Genomic DNA, 24605 nt, shown 5'->3' with positions numbered 1-24605 from the left:
ACGTTAATATATCATTTACAACAGCAGCTGATAAACCCACCGTTGCACAGGTATTCATTTTCCCATTTTCTATTAGAAACTAAATCAAAAAGTGAATTCTGTTTGTAGAGTAATATCGAAAAAATTCATTTCCGTGTATTCGTGAAAACATCTTTGAAATTACGAAACTGTCGTAGAAACAAAAGCGCATATTGTACAAGTATGTAAGTACAGTATACAAATTAAGAAACATAGTGTTCCTGTCTGGAGCACAGCATTGTACGGTAGTGAAACATGGGCTGTGGGGAAAACCGGGCAGAAGAGAATCGAATCATTTGAGATGTGAAGCTACAGACGAATGATGAAAATTAGGTGAACTGATAAGGTAAGAGGCAACGGCCTTGCCGCAGTGGTAGCACCGGTTCCCGTCAGCTCACCGAAGTTGAGCGCTATCGGGCTGGGCTAGCACTTGGGTGGGTGACAATCCGCTCTGCCGAGCGCTGTTCGGAAGCTGGGTGCACTCAGCCCTTGTGAGGCAAACTCAGGAGCTACATGATTGGCAAATAGCGTCTCCGGTCTCGTGAACTGACTTACAGCAGGGAGAGTGGTGTGCTGACCACATGCCCCTCCATACCCGCACCAGTGACGCGTGTGGGCTGAGGATGAACGGCTCCCGGTAGGTACCGTTGGCCCTTCCAAGGCATATGCGGACGGAGTTAAGTTTTTTATTATAGGTAAGGTAAGAAATGAGCAGGTTCTGCACAGAAACGGAGAGGAAATGGATATGCGGAATATACTGAAAAGGAGAAGGGATGCGATGATAGGAAATCTGTTAAGACATTAGGAAATGACTTCCATGGTACTACAGGGATCTGTAGAGGGCAAAAACTGTAGAGGAAGACAGTCTGGAACATATTCAGCAAATAATTGAGGACATAGGTTGCAAGTGAGACTCTGACATGAACAGGTGGGCACAGGAGAGGAATTTGTGGCGGGCCGCATCAGCCCAGTCAGAAGGAAAGAAAAAAAAATATTCCTGTACACTGGGCGCAGCTGTTTCTCGTATTTACAACGCGATTTTGTAGCCCTCTCTATGGTAATGCCTCTTCATAGCTCTATAGACGGCTATTGTTTTCGCCTACAGCCGTTTGCTCTTCGAAGTTGAAAGCTGTCAATAACGCAGCAATGTGTGAGGGATTTTGTTAAACTGACTCAAGTGTAGGAGTGTTTTGGTAGTAAGTAATAAATGTATTAAACATCATTCACTATGCAGCATTTATCCACAAGTCTCAGTTCTTATGGCACTATATCTCCTGCTCTGTATGTCATACAATGACATAATTTTGTAGGCTCATTCACCACTAAATTTGGACACTGCTTGGAATCTGTGTTGCGAAGAGCGTTAGTAACAAAGAAGTAATAAGTTTATACTTCATGTACAACATGGCAGTTTTCCACGCATATCAGTGATTATTACGCCATTTCTCTTCAATTATGTGTGGTTTGTAGATGCACTTGGCGTCGTATGTGGATATTGTCTGCGAAATTTATTGCTAATACACTTAGTAGCACAGAAGTAATAAACTTAAACATCATGCTTGACGCTACAGTTTTTTACACATACCAATGATGATTATGCCATATCTCCTGAACTGCGGTGGGTAGGTGGTTCTTATCCCAAGAGCGATTGTTGCCTGACAGTAAGGACTATGTGTACCAAGTTTGGTTGGAATCTGTCCTGTCGTTTAGTAAGAGATGTGCAAAACACACACACACATACACACACACACACACACACACACACACACACACGTCCATTTTTATAATAAATATGGGTGTACACTAAAAAATAAATATATACATAACTTCGAAGTGTTGTGAGTTCTTCTTCAAGGCTAAGTTGTGTGCATTGAGAGTTATGTTCTTTAAAGAAACAATAGTGTTGAATGCTGATACAATCTGATAAGATACTAACAAGCAGAAATGCTTAGTAGCACCATGATGCATCGATTTCTCACTGCATACTTCCGCACTAACGTTGAGAGGAGTCTGAAATGTCACTGAATCGCCGCGCGGAGTGGCCGCGTGGTCTGAGGCGCCATGTACCGGATTGCATGGCCCCTTCTGCAGGAGGTTCGAGTCCTCCCTCGGAAATTGGTGTGTGTGTTTTCCTTAGCGTAAGTTAGTTTTTAAGCAGTGTGTAAGTCTAGGGACCGATGACCTCAGCAGTTTGTTCCCTTAAGAATTCACCCCCCCCCCCCCCACACACACACACAAACACACACACACACTCTATCTCACTGAATCTGGGTCAGGTCTCGGTGTATTGTTGGTTCAAAAAGACGCGCCGGCCAATCAGAGTCGCAAGCAGTGAGGTCGAATGAATTCCACGCCCTCTGCTGACGTGTCGCGTTCCGCCCCACCATCGGAGACAGCGAGCGATGGAAGAGCGGTCTGTCCGTCGGCGCGCTGGCGGGAGGTTTAGAGTTGCCGTCTGCCGCATAGCTGTGAGCGGCGAGCGGCCCGCCATGTGTGGTCGACGAAGATATTGCCGGTTCCGCGAACTCTGTCGCATAATTTTACATTTTTCAATTGAAGACACATGGTACAGGTTCACAATCAAGAGATGTAGTCCTATGATATCTTCATATGATATCTTCGCAGTATCCTGTTGCCTGTAATTCACCTTTCTTGAATATTCCACGATTTCAATTCTAATTCATGTTATTAATAATAACATTGCTAGTTAATGTTCATCATTACGTAAGCGATGGTTTCCTAGGTTAAATTAGGTGAAACCACACATTAGTTTAGAAACTGTAATTAGCTTTTCAGGCAGGATTCAGCTTCTACGTACAATTTACGACATAATATGCAATTCCACCGTCCATAGTATTTCATAAATGAACAGGCAGAGAGTTTAATAGCTTTACAGTAACATTTGCAGTTCATAAATCCTTTCATATGACATTTCAAAGTTTTTGCAAAAAACATCATAGATGAAAACCAAACATAAAAATTCCAAACTCATCGAGAATTCCAGAGACAATTTCTCGATTTAAATTACCTGAAACGAACTGCCACATGCTGAACTGAGATGCCATACTTAACTCCAAAAACACCATAGTATAGAATGTATACATGCAGAATAATCTTTGAGGCCATTCTGTAAGTCAAAACATGATTCAATTGACTTCCGATCTTTAGATTATCAAAACAATTTCGGATACATTCTACTTTCTAAGTGTGTATATAAATTTGGCAATAACATCTAATGACAAAGGTTGCAGAATTTATAAACATCAAATTAGAAACTTCGTCTTACTTGACAATATTGATTTCATACCGATAGTAAAATAACAAAAGATACATATAGAAACAAATATTTTGTTTGTGTATGAGAGTTAAAATAAAAAATATTGTATATGATGTAGGATTAATTTCAAAGTATGTGTGGTTAATAATGCGTCCACTAATTTTCATGCTATATAATCTATAAATGTAGAGAAATCGACATATAAATATTGAAAATGTATTGACCGGTAATGTTGTGTGTAACATACTTAGAACTCTATGAACGTCCACAGATATGGAATACGTAGTTTACGTAAGGAAATCAATACAAGTTGGGCTAAAATATGGACGGTATCCTACAGTTCAGTAATTGAGCAGAAGTCCCTAGGGGGTCGATCTGTTAGAAGTCACACATTTCAAAGATTTCAATCCACAGAAAATTGGATGGAAGCTTCAGTTCTAGGTATACTTTGTACGAGGGCGGTTCAGAAAGTAACCTCCGATTGGTCACAGTGCGGGTTGTGGGGGGAGTAGCGACGCTATCTGTGCGTTCACGCACTCAACAGGTCAGTCGGCATCAAGCCGTGGTCGAGTGAACGTCGTACCTTCGCTAGTTTAGTTTTTGTGGCAGTTTGAAATGTGTGCTGCAATAGAAAACCCCGCCAAATGTGAAGTGCGTGCTGTCACAAGGTTTTTTACAGCCAAAGGATATTCTGCAGCAGCTATTCATCGTGAGCTTTGTGCCGTGTACGGACCAAGAGTTATGAGTGAAGGAGTTGTCCGTGAATGGGTACGTTTATTTAAAAGTGGACGAGAAAACGTTCATGATGAAGAGAGGAGTGGTAGACCATCATTGGTGACTGACGAACTCGTTCAGACAGTTGATGCAAAAGTTCGTGAAAATCGACGTTTCTCAATGTCGGAGTTGTCTACTGGTTTTCCACAGATTTCTAAGACTCTCTTGTACGAGATAGTGACAGCAAGATTGGGTTACCGTAAGTTCTGTGCACGATGGGTGCCCAAAATTCTTACCGACCACCACAAAACTCAAAGAATGGCCTCTGCATTAGACTTTCTGTCACGTTATGAGGACGAAGGAGAACCATTGTTAAACAGAATCGTGACCGGTGACTGAAACCTGGATTAAGTACGTGAACCCTGAGACAAAAGAACAATCAAAGATGTGGGCACATTCAAATTCGCCTACCAAACCAAGAAAAGCCTCGCAAGATTTTTCTGCCAGAAAACTGATGGCAACGGTGTTTTGGGATGCCAAAGGGGTGTTGTTGGTTGAATTCATGGAACGTGGTACGACCATTAATCAAGACGTGTACTGTGAAACAATAAAAAAGTTACGACGGGCTATACAGAACAAACGCCGTGGTATGCTGACTTCCGGTATCGTTTTTTTGCACGATAACGCCCGTCCTCACTCTGCTCGCAGAACAACGGCCCTTCTTGAGTCCTTCAAGTGGGACGTTATCAACCATCCACCTTACAGCCCAGACCTGGCGCCAAGTGATTATCACCTCTTCATGCATTTGAAGAAATGGCTCGGGTCACAGCGGTTTGATGACGACGAAGAGCTCAAAGATGCGGTCACAGGCTGGCTCCAGGCACAAGCGGGTGATTTTTATGCAGAAGGAATTTCAAAGCTTGTGAAGAGATACGATAAGTGCCTCAATCGCTATGGAGACTATGTAGAAAAATAGTGCAAAGATGTAGTTGTAAGATGTATATATTAAAATATTTTTATTTAACTTGGTGTATTTTTGTAAATCAACCGGAGGTTACTTTCTGAACGGCCCTCGTATATAGCTGATTCGTTGTTAGTGTGTCATTCTAAAGTCTCAAGTAAATAATGATTACTGTACCGGCAGGCCCGCTGTCTGTCACTTTGCAAAGGCGATAACGGCTGCAGTGTACACAACATGTCCACTAGGGACCGTTGCTGAAAGCAGACTCCACTAACTGGGCAGCATTTCTATACCGTTCTTAATGAAGATACTTCCCGTACACTCGATTAGTGTTGCGCAACTCTTTCTGTGACTCCTATTCTCTATCTAAAATATGCACAAGACTAAATTTTGTAACAGGACTTATTGTACCGTTGGTATGCAAAGAGTGGCAGTGTGGCTCTCGACTGTGAAAATTTTTGTTCATGCTGTACACAGAATCTAGATGGTGTGACTCGCGCCATTTTTATGCGGTTGCCCTGAAATGGTAATCCGGGCATGTAGTACACTTCACGATTGTAAAATTTAAACTTTCAGTGGGGAAAATGTGACAGTTATAAAAATTTACAACCTATTATGCAGTGGTCAAATGTATTTCGCATTTAAACCCAACATGTCGTCCCCATCAACGGAGGACATTTTCAACGGGGATCGGAGTTTCTCTGAATGTCAGGTTCATACTCTGGCTTGCTGTGACTGCAGCAAAATTACAATTACGGTTGCTTCCACGTATTAAATTTCCTTGATGGGCTAGTTCTCAAGGAAGAAGACGGTCGCTTACGCCACACAGTTTACCGAAAACCCACGCACACGCATCGTTACGACCCCTGTTATTCGAACTACCAACCACAACAAATGCATTGCTCAAGGATGGTTATTCGTCCGCTGACGTGTAAAGAGCGTTCAGACCACCGCGCAGAAGCCACAGTGATGCAGAAGTGCCCATTACATCGGAAGTTATTCTGCCTTTCATTAAGGACGTTAGTGACGGCATATCAAAAATCTTGACAATATGGAACATTGTTCTAATTTACAAACCCAACCTGAACATACAAGATCACCTAAAATTGGGCATAACACTCGCAAATTGCTGGAAAAAGCCGGAATTTATAGGAATCCGAGTAGTTGTGAAGATGTGTGCGTGGATACTACAATAAGAAGGGTCAAAAACGACTAGAGGACCACAAGAGCGACTGCCGAAGGCGGGAGATTGTCAGACCAGCTGTTGCGGAACATGCTTCAGTCAGATCACCACACTCTGTATAGGCTTTCATGCTATCCGTCTATCAAACAGAGAGTTCATAGAGATTGTAAAACAGAGCAGGATTTTCAGAAGAAAGGAGGACGGCGTAAAATTGTATGACGTTTGTATCCCTGTGCCGAAGAAGATGCGTTCAGTCTTCCACCATGGGGTGATAGCAACAGCGGACGACGGCAATCGACAACGGCCAACTGCACTCGCGAATTGAAAACATGAGACGTCACACCACTGCATCTAAGTACGCGTAAACAGAATTTTGCTACAGTCGGTAGCGAGCCAGGGTGTGTATCGGATGGTCAGAGAAGCTACAATCCGCCTTGGAAATGTCCTCCGCAGGTGGGGGACAAAATGTTTCTTTTCCATCCATTCGACCACTCCATAATAATCTTTACAGTTTTATTAACTGAGTGCCTTCATGGCATTTACGTTTTGTGAATGGTGCCTTAATGGTATTGCGAAAGTAATAGCGATCAATGTACTGCGAAAGTAATGGCCATCAATGTACCTGAGAGTAAACTGAGTAATGTAGAGCTACCCAACTTATCGAAGTACTTCAGATCAACAAACATTCCTAAATTTAACCGACATGCTTGACACAGCAGTTTTTCACGCACACCAATGATTATTACGCCATATCTCCTGAACTGTGGTGGGTAGGTGGTTCTTAACCCAACAAGTTGTGCAGGAATTGCTGAAGAAGCGTGCAAGTTTGTTACAGTAGTGGCCGCCTCGATGGTGATGATCGCTCGTGTCCTGCGTCAGGCCCCGGCGGCGCTGATGTACGACGCGGTGTTCGCGCTGGTGGAGGCGTTCAGCCGGCTGGTGCGGAAGAAGCAGGAGCTGCTGCGGCGCGGCGCGGCGCCCGCCGTCGAGTGTAACCTGGGCGGCGGCTTCGTCACGCACTGGGAGCACGGCGAGAAGATCGCCCGCCTGCTGCGCAAGGTCAGCCCTGGCTCCGTCCTCTCCGCTCTCGCCCCTCACCCGCTACACCAGTCGCAGCAGTTTCCCTGTTGCAACACACAGTCAGGGTCTCTCGCAAATGAGGAAAAAATAACAGACCACATCTCGAAGACGAAACACACTGATTATAAGCAAATGAGACCTTACAGGCATCGTAGTAGACGTCAAACAGACGACTGGGTTAGTCCAGATGAGGACGTCTGTACAACGGACTCCTCCATCACCGACGGAGATGACGTACCACACGAAGGAGAACACGTAGACGTCTAAATACAGAAAAATCATTTTCTTCTAGGTGGGCCCAGCAGCCTTAATCAATCTGAAAATTGCATCATTCCTCCAGGCCGTGCTTTGAAATATTTTCTTTGCACTACTAGTTTCCAACGCTGTCCATTCTCAGGTACAAGGTGATTATAAACACTACTGTGTAGTGTGAGATCCTTACCAGACAAGGTTAACGGAATTCATAGACAAAGTTCAAAGAGGGGTGGAAAGTTTTGTATAAGGTGATTATAATTAAAGTTAAACTTTCAAAACGCTTTAGAAATAGCGCCACAGGTCAGAATGACGTCGAATTGCACGTGGATGATTGGCTGTGGAAGATTTTGTAGACAGACGAAGCCCACTTCCAATTGGCAGGATATGTCAATACAAAGAATTGTCGAATATAGGCAACGGAAAATCCACACGCAAATTAACCAGTACCACTTCATCCTGAAAAGGTTATTGTGCGGTGCGGGTTTAGGGCATCATTTATCATGGGGCCATATTTTCTCGCGGAGGCAGGTGCTTCCGGTCCTGTTACCTGTACCGTCACTGGTAAGCGCTAGGAGTGTCTTTTGGGCAACCACGTCATTCCAGCTCTCCAACAGCGTGGATGTGTGGATGGATCATTTCTATGCGAGATGGTGCACCTCCACACATTGAAAATCCAGTTAAGCAGCTGAAGAAGCGCCATATCGGAAATGCTAGGATTATTAGCCGCCATTTCCCTACAGCCTGGCCGTCCTCCGATCACGTGATTTTAATCCGTGTGACTTTTGGCTGTGGGGCTATCTGAAAGATGTTGCGTTCAGTATTCAGACTCAAAACTTTGCTACGTTGAAGGCACGCATTGCGCAACACATTCTGAACGTGACCCCGGAAACACTTCTATCAGTTGTGAAACATTCTGTTTCTCGATTTCAACTTGTTGCGGAAAACGGAGGACAGTCACACGGAAATTAATAATCTGATTGGATTTTGATGGATGCTTTTATGCTGTTTTGGGCCTCAGGACAGCTAAAAAACGACGTGATTCATGCTTTTAATGCGGCTTATGGTCTCAGGAAAATTAAAAACCGACGTGATTGATGCTTTTTATGCGGTTTTAAGCCCCAGGGCAATTAAAAACCGATGTGAGTGATGCTTTTTATGCGGTCATTTTGCCTCGGGACAGTTATAAACAGGTTGTTCTCATTCGTCAAGGACAGCTTGTTTGACGTTAAACGTACACTCTAGGCATTGTTGTATGATTCATTTGTCAATCACTATTAAATTATGATGCTTACAGCGCCATCTATTGTTATGTTCTGTAACTATTTTTCTTCTGCCATACGTTTTCGCCCTTCTCCGATAATATTCTAACCAGTTGTCTTACTTCTACAGCGGTTTGAAAGTTAAAATTATTTATAATCACCCTGTATATTTATACTAAGAGGTGTGGATACAACGTTGTAGGTTCATTACAAAATCTTGTACCTTACATATTTGTGCTAGGGGTGCTCTCAGCCTCGTGATGCCAACTCAGGAGCTACTCGACCGAATAGTAGCGGCTCCGGTCAAAGAAAACCATCATAACGACCGGGAGAGCGGTGTGCTGACCACTCGCCCCTCCTATACGCATCCTCTCCTGAGGATGCCACGGTGGTCGGATGGTCCCGATGGGCCACTTGTGGCCTGAAGGCGGATTGCTTCTTTTTACATATTTGTACACAACAAATTCGTTAGCGATCATCTTCTTATAATGTTTACTACAAATCAGACTATAGAGGGTGAAGAAAAATTCGCGCATTCGGACTTAGTATCGCGATTTCTCACATACTAGCAGTACAATAATGTCTCTCACAAAATTTCGTCCTACGCGTATTTCGGACAGTAAATGGGACGTTAAGTACTGCCAATCTGGCAACTATGTCAGGCGGTAGCAGTCAGGCGCTAACAGGCGATATCGTTTTGAATTAGCGTGCAGGAGGTCGAAAGTTCGATTCTGGATCGAGGTTAATTCGTTTTTATCGGCTAAAAGTGGTCTGCGTGGTATGCTATCTGGCGTCTTAATCATCACAGAGTGATTGTAGTGGGTCTTTTACAAAAAAAAAATAGCAGTTACGTGCTACTAACACAAATTGAAATACAGTCGGTTTCACTGTCAGCTTTTAAAGAAACCTTTTGCAAGTCATGGATATGAATTGTTTCGCATGACCGCGTCCACTAGAATCCAACTTGTTTTGTGTGTACCCTCGCCCAGTGGTCCCATCGATTAATACTAGCTATTATTCTGGCCACGGGCTGTTCCATTACATTTAGTTAGTGCCTTACGTCAACAGTAGAGCTAGCGACATGCTTTGCAAATAATTTCTATGGGACCATTGAGGGAGGGTATACGGAAAACAGGTTTGGAATCTAGTAGATGAAGTGGCGCGAAACAATTCGCGTCCACGATGTGCAAAAGGGTTCTTTTAAAAGCTGACCAATGAAAATGATTTTACTTCCATTTCTGTCTTCGTAGTACGTGAGCGAAAATGTTTTGTAGAAGACCCACTGTAATCGCTGTATGACGATTAAGTCGCAGCTAGCAGACCACGCAGACTATATTTAGCAAACAAAAACAAATAAGCCTCGATCCAGAATCGAGCAGTCGACCTCCTGCATGCTATACCAAAACATTACCCACGCCCTCAACTGTTCAGCACTGCTGTGTTAGCTGACAGAGAGAGTTAACGTAGACTACATGTGATTACAGTGTTGACAGATTGCCAATCTTTAACGTTCATTCACTGCCCGAAATACGCGCAGGGTGAAATTTAGTGAGATACTTTTTTTTAGTGTTAGTACGTCAGCAATCGCGCTGCGAAATCCGAGTGCGCGAATTTTTCTTCAGCGCATATACCAGTGGACGACAATATTATTGCACCTGGGATTGAGGGCGCTACTGTCGGCTTATGTGTCAGCGAGGTAGCGGAGGGGTAGAAGGACGGTACAACTACAATCATGCAATGAGAATTGCAATAACCTTGGTGATTAGAGTTACGAGGTGGTTGGTCCTTCGTAAAAGGAGTGGAGTGCATATTCTTCATCTGTTCCATCTTTCTCACTGGAATTGGTCCCATTATCACCCGCCGTGTCTGTTTCCAAATCGCTGTCTTTAGTCATGTGCTGCATATTCATCTCCACTCTCCAGACCAACACTGATTATTAAATTATGCGTTGTTTCCTCCATTAACCCATCTCTGCGACAATATTCAATTTTAGTTCCTTTTAAATGTTCACAAACTTTTAAAAAATAATGTGAGCGATCTTAGATAAAGAATCTTTGGTTATTTGTTTTAGGTTAGGGTTAAGTTAATGGTAGAAGCTTTTATCCAGCAATTTTTTGTTTCGTTGTGTTCCATATTAGCTCTACAGGGTTTAAGCAATAGTAGTCTGCTGGAAGCACTTACAGCAGCTTCTGCTTTAAAAACAGGTATTGGCTTATTGTAACTCACGAATTGTAAGAGCTGATTTTTGCTAAGCTCGGTTCAAAACTGATTTTGCTTTGAATCAGTCATTCAATTACGTTCATTTTGCTGGTTGCAGTAGTAGCGAATTTATATGACTGAACAGTATGATACGGTACTTTATCAAGAACAAAAACGCTACCAGCTGGGACTCACGATTTGAAAAACTCGTTGGTTGCTATGCTTAGTTCTAAACAGATTATATTTTGAATGAGTCATTTCATTATGTACATTTTACGGGTGGCAGTAATGGCGAATTTATATGACTGAACAGTATGATACGGTGCGTTATCAAGAACAAAAGTACTACCAGATGGGACCTTGAGAATCAGTATCCTTCCTAAATATTTGTGATAATTATCCCTGTCCGTATCACCGTGATAAATTTGGATTCCGGTATCGAATCATAAATTAGCTATGCTCCCTCTATGAAAGCCTTTGTTCTTCCAACGCAAACAACAGCTCCCTGGCCTGCAGTGCTGTTAGTCAGCTCTTTTTCATGGTATAGTGCGTATGCATCCACGTTTCGACTGTGAGCAGCACTGGTTTATTTCGCCTCTTTTCATTATTTCTGATTGTTCTCAGATATTCCGAACGCTTTGCAACAATGACGGAACATTCTGTTGAGAGGGCGTTCTTATCTTGCAATTTTTGAAGCAAAATCTCATTTCTTTCAAATTTTCCGAAATTTTGTCCCCCATCCTCAAAATTTATCTCTTCTTTTGAAAATATATGCAGCTCATTCGATGCAGGAATTTAGTGCTTCTGCTCATAATACTCCAAAAATTTTTCTCGAATAATTGCTTTATCAACGTCATAAAGAGCAGTGGTCGTCAAACTGCGGCCAATGGGCTCCTGTGGTCCGAATCAAGTTATTCTCAACCATATTTCACAATAATATCCATCTAGCATGTAGCAGCCGAATCTAAAAACGTCAAGTAACGTTAATAGTTTCTGAAGAGTGTAGTTTTCCTGTTCAGTAACAAAACAAAAGTACGTACATTGACAGTAACATTTTAACATGTACTTATTTTAATTAACTTTGGTGAATTTGTCCATGAGTTAAGTAAAGTTGACAGTTTACCTCAGCGGCAGAGGTGTAAGTAGCGCGGCCACTGCGGGGTTACAGGATGTGACAGACGGAATGCTTTATTTATCGTCGTCCCGTGCTGATAACGCATGGGTGTCTGTACCTTACACACATCGACTGCTGTGGTCCAAATTTCAAACGTAAGTAAGAAGGACTCGTAAATCCCCATTGCAGAGATGGTCACCACTAAATGCGGTACGTATTTGTAGCAATGAATGTGGAATTGAATTACGGCTGTTGTGATACAGTGCAATAGGTAGAAGAAAAATGACATTCAAAACATTTACTAAAAATTGTGATTTTGTCTTATATTGCATAATGGATTTAAAGAAAGTTACTGTTTTTAATCAGGTAATCATTCGCTCACACAAACAACACTTCATCAGGCAATTACAGTGTCACAGTTTTTGTAGGTTAGAGTTAACCATAAGATCGGTATTTATCCTGATCTAGGTGCCACCCCACAATGTCCGCATTGGCACTTGAGCAAAAAGTTCGACGACCACTGATCTAGAGATCTATTTCCCTAGAGCGCCATTGTTCTATAAGAGTTTTAGCTTTTCATCGGTTTCTTCTGCCTTCTTGAAGTCTTTAAAATGTCTTCTACTGTTCTTTCCAACGACCCTACCATTTATGACACCCACAAGCTTGCTTTCTGTAGAAATATTATTTCTTCATTCAGCTTTTTTCTCCGTGGAAAAACTGTAAGCCTTCAAATATAAGCTCTTTTTCACCTGTACGTGTTCACTTTTGCGACATCACCTTTGTTTTTCGCTCACAGAGCTATTCAAGGTTATGGATAAGACCGTACTGCATTACAGACAGCATTTCACGACTACACGCTAAACCACTTGATAGCATATGCACAACTGACATGAAGGATTCACAGTACGATATATGTTCCTTAGTCACCACCGTATTTGTTTACTGTAACGTCACCTCGTGTCCTGGTAACGGCCACACGAGGTCAAGCTCAACAATATCATGATTTGGTAGTACACTTGACACTGCAGCTGCAGTAGCTTTGAGAACGTTTTATGAGAATCTTCAGTCGCAGCAATGAGGGGAGGAAATATAATATCACTTATTTCCAGAGTTGAGGGAAATAAAGTAAACTAGTGTATCTGGTACATATTAAGTAGCAACGTATGTCATAACACTCATATTTTCAGGTGTTAATAGTGTTATTTGGACCGACAATGATGTATCCCCATCTCTTACTACAGATCCTCGAAACTAGTAGTACAAACAAAATATTTTAAAACATGGTCTGGTGGAATGGTGTCAGTTTTCAAATATAGGAACGCTAAATATAGATGAAACCAGAGAGGCAGTCATAATCATATGATCATGGCCGGTTATTGTACCAGGCGCCACGCTAAACTTTTATTATAATTACATAGCTGTTTAGGAAGCAACGTAAGTTAGAATAAGAATACAAAAAAACGTACACAACATCAATAATAATCATTTCCCATATAGTATACAAATAGCATGTTGAACCTAGAATTATGTAGATTAGCATATTAATATGACTTAGTTAGTGACCTTGGGAGGCACTGCACATGAATGTCGGACTCGTGGTCCTCCTCCCTGAGCAGCGCAACTGAAGGGATGTCATCTACTGAATCTGTCCTATCTTCTTTTATCATTAACATCATTTTTACCTGTAACGTTTTTTTTTTCTTTTGAAATTTCCTGTTTCCATTGTGATGTGTAATAGTTTGAAATTTTTATTGTCAAAATTCATGGTTATGACAACAGCCGTACGGAAACTTGTAAAGCTCTCTGACAATATGACCGTTATCTATACTTTACCCCTAAAAATTACTAAGGTATGTAGTGAAACATTATTATTGTTATCATAAAATCTGATATATAGCCTTACAACTTGTCTTATAAAAATCCTTATTCCACTATCTCAGTATTCAATCATTTTCTGGAACTGCCTACTATCGGGCATGTCAGTATTCTGATAAAGAAAAAAAATCTTCTATAAATCATGAAAAATGGATTCTCCTGTATCTGACAGCGATTCTTAAACTATTCTCTACCTCGTATCAAACATGTTTGCGTACACGAGGTGTGGCTACAAAATAACAAGATTAAAGCTTAAAACTTTTTGTTTAAAAACATACATATTTCGTTATTGTCACCATGAATATACTCCTATTATCTATCGCTGCAACGCTCCATGTGAATTTTCCGCCGATATTGCTGGAAGGCTTCCTTTGTGAGCTCCTCGATAACGCACGCTGCTTTTTCTTTCACATTTTCAGCGGACTAAAATCTTATTCCATTTAAAGCTGATGTAACCTTGTCGAATAAATAATTCACATGGAGCTGGGTCAGGGGAGTAAGGTGGACACTAATATTATGATGCTCTGCTTCTCTAGAAACCTGTAACTGACAATTCTGAGTGAGCCATTGCTTTGTCTTGATGTGAAACAGATAACCCATGACTTGTTCTTCCTCGGTTCAGGTCTTTCTTCTTTATTTCCCCACACAGCCGAGGAAGAACTTCAAGATAGCAATGATGATTAATAGCTTGACATTCAGGAACCCACTGAAGATACGCATTACCATGAATATCGAAAGTAAAGGAACACCCATCACCGTTTTAAATTGTGATTTGCTCAAACCAGCTTTCTTCGCTCTCGGTGAAGCTGGGCCCTTCCAATCCATAGACAGGCGCTTAGTTTGTAGACCATAAGTGAAAAACCAAGCGCTACGAAATCAGCATCATTTTCAGTGGTATTCAAAGTGTCGGTACAAACATTTTCACGAATATTTTTTGGTAGAAGCGTGAGAATTTTTGGCACCCGTATCGGATGCACTTTTCTGATGTTAAGTTAGGTTATGTAAAATTTCACGTAGAAAATGTCGAACATCCATCTTTGCCTTCGCGCGATATCCAAAGACCGTCACCAGGGCCCAAGAAATATTTGTGTGCTCATGGCGTATGAAATGTCTACATAAACCAGTTGAAGATGAGTTCTACTATTTAACGCGTTACTAAAATATTTTAATAATTTCTGGAATTTAATTTTTACTATAATAAACATCACACGGTAGTTTATTTCTTTACCGCAGGTATTTATTTACGGTGCCCTACTGAGAGAGATGGCTCAGTGGTTAAGACAATGGATTTGCAGTCGGAAAGAGCACGGTTCAAATCGCCATCCGGCTTGTCTAATTTAAGGCTTCCGTCATATCCATAAACCGTGAACCAGGTGCTCCATTTATAACCACCGCCTCGCCTACGCGGCGTTGAATCATGATATTCCTTTCCTTCCTGTAACTTTCTTAATTTTCCGAAAACTAACGCTGTTTCTGCTCAGGTAGAAATCGAGGGCCTCACTGGAGACATCCGCTTCAGCGAGGATGGCCGTCGCCGAAACTACACACTGCACGTCGTCGAGATGACTGTCAACAGCGCCATGGTCAAGGTAAGAGAACTGGCACTCTGGCGGGTGTATTGTTCATGCTAAAAAAAAATTATGAAATTAGCTTACGATTTAGCTATTTGCAACATAAACGTGACGTTGCCCGCATCTCGTGGTCATGCGGTAGCGTTCTCGCTTCCCACGCCCGGGTTCCCGGGTTCGATTCCCGGGGGGGTCAGGGATTTTCTCTGCCTCGTGATGGCTGGGTGTTGTGTGCTGTCCTTAGGTTAGTTAGGTTTAAGTAGTTCTAAGTTCTAGGGGACTTATGACCACAGCAGTTGAGTCCCATAGTGCTCAGAGCCATTTGAGCCAAACGTGACGTTAGTGTTCCTTTCGTGAACCGATAACGACCAATTTCTCTCTGCAGATTCTGAATGATGATATACATCGCCGGTGTTAACCATAATAATGCCTACCCCTGCCTCGTACTATGCACTGCACTTATTTCTTGATTGATTACAGAAAAGAGGGAGTAGTTAAACGATGGCTGAACAGTATATTTCAATTCGAAAAGTTTGGAGCGATTGACAGAGAGGAAACCTGATTCGTTTCTTCATCCAATCGTCCTGAACTGGAAACTGTTATTGGGGATGTGGATGCAGAATTTCTGTTGACATGTTCACGTACCCTCCGCTATTTACAGCGTGAACGGAACTGAGAGGTCCTCCGCACTGGTCGGCTTGACCTAAACATTTCTTTATGCAGACGTTACCTCACGAAATGACTCAAAATAAAGATGTAGATTTCATTACAGTGCAACGTTCCATAACGCCATCAAACAATTCTCTTCGATGTTATACATCCTAACAAACACTTATAGTAGAGGTCGAAAAGGGCGGAAAGTTACCTTTTGTAGAGGTGTTGGTCGAACGGAAATCAGATGGACGACTCGGCCATTCTGTGTACAGAAAACCGACACATACAGGTACCTGTATCTCAACGGGTGTAGTTTTCACCATCCAGCTCAGAAAACAGCTATGCTCAACACTGTAGTACACAGAGACAGAATTATTTCGCGCAGGGACGACCTCAGCTTGGAGGTTAACCACCTAACGACGGTGTTCAGAGGTAACGGATGTTCTGTTTGTGATATTTGGTCAATGCTGTCGAGAAAACCAAGATGCAATGCCACTGAAGTGAACGAATAGGACCAACATACAGCGCGGCTTCCATTCTGCGTTACAACCATTAAATTAGATAGTCCTAAACAGACAAGGAATCACACCAGTGTTTCGACCACTCAGGAGAAGTAAAGAAATGTTGCGAACCGTTAAAGATAATCTAAGTAAGTGCCGTCAATTTATAATATTACTTGTGAACGCGACAACTTTTTTTTTCCCTTTATTGTCCTTTCATTCCACTTGTCCCATATGATCGGGGAGGTGGGGTGTCGGCGGATACAAGTCGTCGCTCTTCAACCATATGAAAGTAAAAATTTTAAATAACGTGTTATGAAATTGGACATGCCGGTAGAAAAAATGAATGTATGACGTAATAAGAGACATCAGTTCCATAACTGAAAATATAAAAAGCAGATTTGTTGATTAATTGAAAGACTGACACAGATGGAATGGCAAATGAATGTTTCGAAAAAGATAAGACAGAGGGACAAAAAGTAAAAAGCCGATGTATTGACTCATTAAGATAAAGATGTATACTGAAACGCCAGGAAACTGGTATAGGCATGCATATTCAAATATGGAAATATGTAAACAGGCGGAATACGAAGCTGCGGTCAGCAACGCCTATATAAGACAAGTGTCTGACGCAGTTGTTAGATCGGTTACCGCTGCTATAATGGCAGGTTATCAAGATTTAAGTGAGTTTGAACGTGGTGTTATAGTCGGCGCACGAGCGATGCGACACAGCATCTCCGAGGTACCGATGAACTGGGGATTTCCCGTACGACCATTCCATAAGTGTACCGTGAATATCAGGATTCCGGCAAAACATCAAATCTTCGACGTCTCTGCGGCCGGCAAAAGATATTGCAAATGTTCAAATGTGTGTGAATTGCTAAGGGACCAAACTTTTTTAGTCATCGGTCCCTAGACTTACACACTACTTAAACGAACTTATGCTAAGAACAACACATACACCCCATGTCCGAGGGAGGACCAGAACATCCGGCGGGGGTCGCCGCACAGTCCGTGATATGACGCCTCAAACCGCGCGGTGAGGATCCTACAGGAATTTGACCATCGACGACTAAAGAGAATCGTTCAACGGGACAGAAGTGCTACCTTTCCGCAAATCCTACAGATTTCAATAATTAGCCATCAACATGGGTCAGCTTGCGAATAATTCAACGAAACATCACCCATGTGGGCTTTCGGAGCTGAAGGCCCACTCGTGTACACTTGATGACTGCACGACAAAAAACTTTACGCCTTGCCTGGGCCCGTCAACACCGACGTTGGACTTTTGATGACTGGGAGCAGGAAACATGTTGCCTGGTCGGACGAGTCACGTTTGAAATTGTATCGAGTGGATGGACGTCTACGGGTATGGAGACAACCTCATGAATCCATGGACCCTGCATGCCTGCGGGGGATTGTTCAAGCTGGTGGAGGCTCTGTAATTGTGTGCGGCGTGTGCAGTTGGAGTGATGCGGGACCCTTGATACGACTGGATACGACTCTGGCAGGTTACACGTACTTAAGCATCCTGTCTGATCACCTGCATCCATTGATGTCCATTGAGGAGTATTTATTGTATTCAGAAGTAGTTTACCTTGTGGTGAAATGGAACTAGACAATTCCTGCTAAATAGTAAGGGTAGAGGCTATACTTGACAATCGGCCTGAACTATTTATTGGATCGTTTTACCGACCCCTGACTCAGAAGATGTAGTAGCATAACAGTTCAAAGAAAACTTGAGTCTCATGTCAGATAGGTGCCCCACTCACACAATTATAGTCGGTGGCATCTTCTACCCTTGATATGGTGGAAAAATTATACGTTTAAAGCCGACGGCAGGCATAAAACGTTATTCGAAATTGTACTGAGTGTTGCAGAAGGAACGAAAGAAGCATGCCAAATTTAAAAGAACGCAAAATACCCACGATTGGCAAAGTTTTGCAGAAGTTCGAAATATAAAGCGTACTTCAATGCGATATGTTTTTTATAATTTCCACAACGAAACTCTGTCTCGGAATCTGGCAAAAAACCCAAAGAGATTCTGGTCATACATTAAGCACACCAGTGGCAAGACGCAATCAATATCTTCACTGCGCGATAACAACGGTGAAGTCACTGATGACAGTGGCACTAAAGCAGAGTTATTAAACACGGTTTTCCGAAACTCCTTCACCAAAGAAGACGAAATAAATATTCTTGAATTCCAATCAAGAACAACTGCCAAGATGAGAAACATTGAAGTATATATTCTCGGTGTAGCGAAGCAGCTTAAATCACTTAATAAAGGCAAGGCCTTCGGTCCAGACTGTATAACAATCAGGTTCCTTTCAGAGTATGCTGATGCAATAGCTTCATATTTGGCATTTATATACAACCGCTCGCTCACAGAAAGTTTCGTACCTAAAGACTGGAAAATTGATCAAGTCACACCAATACCCAAAAAGGGAAACAGGAGTAATAAACTGAATTATAAGCCTTTATTACTAACGTCGATTTGCAGTAGGGTTTTGGAACAGATACTTTGTTCTAACATTATGAATTACCTCAAAGAAATCGATTTACTGACACGTAGTCAGTACGGATTCAGGAAACATCGTTTTTGTGAAACACAACTAGCTCTTTACACTCATAAAGTAATTAGTGCTATTGACAGGGGATGTCAAATTGATTCCATATTTTTAGATTTGTAGAAGGCTTTTGACACCGTTCCTCACAAGCGTGCCTATGGAATATCGCCTCATTTGTGCGACTGGATTCGTGATTTCCTGTCAGAAGGGTCACAGCTCGTAGTAATAGACTGAAAGTCATCGAGTAGAATAGAAGTAATAACTCGCGTTTTTGATCTATATTAACGACGCAGGAAACAATCTGACTAACCCTCTCAGATTATCTGCACAATGGTGCTGTCATTTACCGTCTTGTGAAGTTGTCTAATGACCAAAAGAATTGCAAAATGATATAGATGATATACCTGTGTCGTGCGAAAAGTGCCAGTTCACCCTGAATAAAGAAAAGTGTGAGGTTATTTACATGAGTACTAAAATAAATCCAATAAATTTCCATTACGCGATAAGTCAGACAAATCTGAAGACTGTAAAATTCAACTAAATACTTAGGGATTACAATTACAAATAACCTATAGTGGAACGAACACATAGATAATGTTGTGTTTAGTGCAAATCAAAGATTGAGAATCATTGGCAGAACACTTCGAAGGTGCACCAGATCTACTAAAGAGATTGCTTGCACCACACTTGTCCGCCCTGTTCTGGAATATTGTTGTGCGGTGTGGGATCCGCATCAAGTGGGATGGGCGATGACATCGAAAAAGTTCAAAGAAGGAAGGCTCGTTTTGTTTTATCGCGAAAAAAGGGGAGATAGTCACAGACATAATACGTGAATTGGAGTGGCAATCATTACAACAAAGGTGTTTTTTGTTGCGACTGGATCTCCTCATGAAATTTCAATCACCAGTTTTCTCCTCAGACTGCGAAAACATTCTGTTGGCACCCACCTACACAGGGAGAAATGATCATCACGACAAAATAAGAGCAATCACGGCTCGCACGGAAATTTAAGTTCTCATTTTTCCCGCGTGCTGTCAGAGAGTGGAACGGCAGAGAGACAGCGTGAAGGTGGTTCATTGAACCCCCTGCCAGGCTCTTTATTCGGAATAGCAGAGTAATCACGTGGATGTAGATTGTGCATTCCGACGGACTTGAGGAATTCCAGCAAGACAGCGTGAGAACCCAATACGTCCAGAATTTCTGCAGAGTGTCTACAGGAACACTCTTCTGAATTTAAACATTTCCATTCGCCAGAAGACTCCCCTAATGTGAACATTATTGAGCATATTTGGGATGTCTTGGAATGTGCTGTTCAGAAGAGATCTTCACCCCCTCGTAGTCTTACGGATTTATGGACAGCCCTACAAGATTTATGGTCTTAATTCCTTCCAGCACTACTTCAGAAATTATTCGAGTCCGTGCCACATCACGTTGCGGCACTTCTGAAGGACCGCTGGGACAGTATACGATGTTAGGAAGGTGTATCAGTTTCTTTGGCTCTTTAGTGTAGATGAATCGAGTTATGAGTAGGTATAGACTAACAGGAGGGGTATCATGGGAACGTAGCAGTTGGGGTAGTGCATAAGGGTGAGTTTGTGTGGGTGGATAGTTGGACGAGGAATGCCGGAGAATGAGGTGGGACGCTGTTCTGGACCAACTCTTGGGTTATGGGTGGAGCACTGACCTAGGGATGTGAGGTGGGTTCTCTTAGAGCTGGTAGGATGGGTACATATCAGAGTGGATTTCATGGTCGGGTAAGGGAACTCGACTACATCTCATTGGGAGAGGATGTCGAGAGTGGAGGTGTAGCCGGTGAGTAAATGTGAAGCAAGACAGAGAGCTTTGCGCTCGGGCCCGGGCACGGTCTATCAGTCGTAATCTTGGCCGCCCCTGTTGTAGAACCCAGGTTTTCTGAAGCATGCTGCGTCTTTAACTGGTCTCACCAATTGACAAATTTTTGTCGGAGGCCTGAAGGTCGATTTGATGTTTTGACATACCTGCAGGCAGGTTATCTTGCCCGACACGGATCCACAAAACGGGAAGAAAGAAACCTTGTCATTGGTATTATTGTGAGTTTGGTTTGAAATCACTTTATTTATTTCATGAAAACTATAGCCGTTTTTCATCAAGACATTGCGCAGGACGCCCATATCATGGGGCAGGTTATGAGTGTCTCTTATCATTATCACATCATGCACAAACGTTTGTAAAGTGCAAGTACAGTTAAGCTCCAGCTACTGCAGAATTTTGATGATATTGTCTTAGACAGAGCACCATTAAGGCATAGTAGCTTCTTTTCATACGTTGACAACATATTCGTCATTTGGCCTCAAGGACGTGAGAAATTTGATGAATTCTTTGAAAACCTCAGCAGCATTAACAATAACATCCATATCACCACGGAAGTAGAAAAATACAAGACATCCTCGTCCGCCGTATACGAAATGCATGCCCTAGGCCACAGGTCTACGCAAAACCCACCCACACCGATCTGTACTTGCATGCCATCAGCCACAATCACCTAGCGCAGAAGCGTACTGCTTTATAAACATTGCGGAGTCAAAAATGTTCAGATGTATGTGAAATCTTATGGGACTAACTGCTAAGGTCATCAGTCCCTAAGCTTACATACTACTTAACCTAAATTATCCAAGGACAAACATCCCTAAGCTTACACACTACTTAACCTAGATTATCCAAGGACCAACACACACACACACCCATGCCCGAGGGAGGACTCTAACCTCCGAAGGGACTAGCCGATTTCTGAGTCGTGCAAGAATGGTATGAGACTCTGATAACCTGCTCCATGAGCTGAACCACCTACCAAAGGTCTGCAGAAACAACGGCTGTAACGCCCATCTAGTAAATGAAATTTCAGGCAAGAATCGCAATAAGACAACCGTCGAGGAACGGGAAGAGGAATGCTTTCTTGTCGTTCTGTGGTTCCGTGTCGGCCAAGATAAGCCGCCTGCTGAAACAAGATCAAAACGATCTTCAGGCCTCCGATAAGAATCTGTCTAATGCTAAGACCAGTTAAAGACGCAGCAGGTCTCAGAACACTTGGGGTTTACAAAAGATCTTGTAGATGTGGCCAGTCTTACATCGGACAAACAGTACGCACTGTGGAACAACGAAGAAAGTAGCATGAGAGGATACATCGCCTACGCTGCCACAAGAGATCTTCTTTAGCTGAGCGTGCTTTAGAAAGCGGACAACGGATGAAACTCGACGAAACTTACTTATTGGCTCTCAATAAGTCTTCCTGGCATTATGTAATGAAAGAAGCCATTGAAAAAAGTCACCAGTAACACCGTAAATAGTGACGGTGGCCTGCAGCTCAGCACGGCATGGGATCCAGCGATGGCGCGGTTAAAGTGGACAAATCGAACGCAGAGTAAACGTGAGCCCATATGTGGTGAAGGCGCGAGTACAGTGACAGCACAGCTGGCAGCCAAAGTATGTAAGGCGAGTACCAGCAGCCCACCGATCGTCGTACCACTTGGCAATGAATGGCCAACGAGTGCTTGGCTAAGAGCTCGTGTAAGGCCGTTTCTTAACCCCCTGCATAATTGACCTAGGAATACAGGTTAATGGAACAGTATAAACACATTACTTCACCACAACGCTTATACACAACTATAGCAAGACGTTTGTTTAATCCTTCAGAAGGAGGTTTAGCAAGCATCTCTGCGCGCTCTGCGTTTCAGATCAGTAACACAAGTCACCCATCGCGTATCTGTGACTTGCTGCAGGAAACTAACACTGTCATCAACCACACTGAAGTACACTAGGGGTGACCATGAAAGGCGCACTGGAAGACGAACACAATTGCACACTAATACTAAAAGAAGACTGGAGATCTGAGTCGACACCTAACAGCTTGCTGGTCCTGCATAATTTATCCGCTTTAATATGCGTCAGGTGTGCCACGGAATTAATGCCGGTTGCATTCAAACGAGAGGAATTTATATGTACCCGTGATGCTAATGCATAGCATCTCAGACGGCTTGATCAGCATCATTTAATATGCACAGTGTGAGCTCTCAAATTAATGTACGTATAATCGAAATGGATGAAATTCAGGACGCTGAGAATCCTTGATGAAAGTTCTGTCCTCAACCAGGAGCCTCTGTAACATGGCGTCGAGTTGGAATGTCAGAGAGACTAGTCGCCCTGCTGGCGGGTTTGGAAATAAATGCAACACCGCAGTATAACAGAGAGAATTGGTTTTTTTCATACACTGTTGTCTGATGTTTGCAAATGGGATAGTGTATATAAATAATTTACCTGAGTACAGTTTTGTTTTACTCCGTAGTGAAACACACTGATCAGCCAGAACGTTATAACCACTTACCTAATAGCCGGTATGTCTACCTATGGAAATGATAACAGCGGCAGAGCGTCTTGGATTGGAAGCAGAGGGAGTTGACATCACATATCACATCTGCGTACACAAGTCACCTAATTCCCGTAAATTACGGGGAGGAGCAGATGAGTTCTGACGCTACGTGCAGATGTGTTGCATCTGGTTAAGATCTGGCGAGCTGGGGGCCAGTACAAATGTTGGAACTCGCCGCTATATTCCTCGAACCTCTCCATCACACTCCTGGCCTTTTGACATGGGAATTATCTAGCTGAAATATGCTACTTCCGTCGGGAAACATGGTCGTCATGAAGGTGTGTACCAGGTCTGGAACAAGTGTGCGATACTCGTCGACCGTCACGGTACCTTATACGAGCTCCATTGGACCCATGTACGTCCACGTGAAAGTTCCCCAGAGCATTATGGAGACGCCGCCAGGCTGTCTCTGTCTAGCAGTACAAATTTCAAGGAGCATTTCCACTGGAAGATGACGGATTCTTGACCTCCGATCTGCATGGTGAAGAAACTATCAGGATTCATCAGACCCTACAAGCTCTGCCACTGCTTCAACGTGAGGTACCGACTGTCACCCATTTCAATCACAGTTGCTGTTAACATTGCATGGGTCAACAGTTGCAAGGGCGCATGGTCAGAAGTGTTCGGTGCACGGTGTGTTCAGACACACTTGAACTCTGCCCAGCAATAAAGTCTGATGTTAGTTTCACCACAGTTCGCAGACTCTCCTGTTTTAGCAGTGCACCTAGCCCACGACGACCGACATTTGTAACGAGAGGTGGCCGCCAAACACCACGACTCTGGACGTGGCTTCACCTTGATTTCGCAGCGTGTTGAAGACACTCACCGCAGCACACATTGGACAGCCGACAACTCGTTCAGTTACCGAAATGCTCGTGGCGAGCCTGTGGGCCATCGTAATATGCCCTCGGTCAAACTCAGATGATGCGCCTTCACCATTCTACACATGGACAGCACGCTCAGTAATACTATAAGT

General features: G+C 42.8%; 1 protein-coding gene across 1 annotated transcript in view; it reads left to right on the top strand.

Annotated features, from left to right (window-relative positions):
* The window catches only part of LOC126260569 (glutamate receptor 1-like), a 1252588-nt gene that overhangs the window by 959060 nt on the left and 268923 nt on the right, over nt 1-24605 (top strand). Inside the window, exons 8-9 of the mRNA XM_049957904.1 lie at nt 7033-7212; nt 15417-15524. Of these exons, the coding sequence (XP_049813861.1) occupies nt 7033-7212; nt 15417-15524 (288 nt within the window). The remainder of the gene's footprint in view (nt 1-7032; nt 7213-15416; nt 15525-24605) is intronic.

Source organism: Schistocerca nitens, chromosome 5 (assembly GCF_023898315.1).
Source record: "Schistocerca nitens isolate TAMUIC-IGC-003100 chromosome 5, iqSchNite1.1, whole genome shotgun sequence".
Classification (NCBI taxonomy): Eukaryota; Metazoa; Arthropoda; class Insecta; order Orthoptera; family Acrididae; genus Schistocerca; species Schistocerca nitens.
This window is presented reverse-complemented; position numbering and strand designations above follow the sequence as displayed.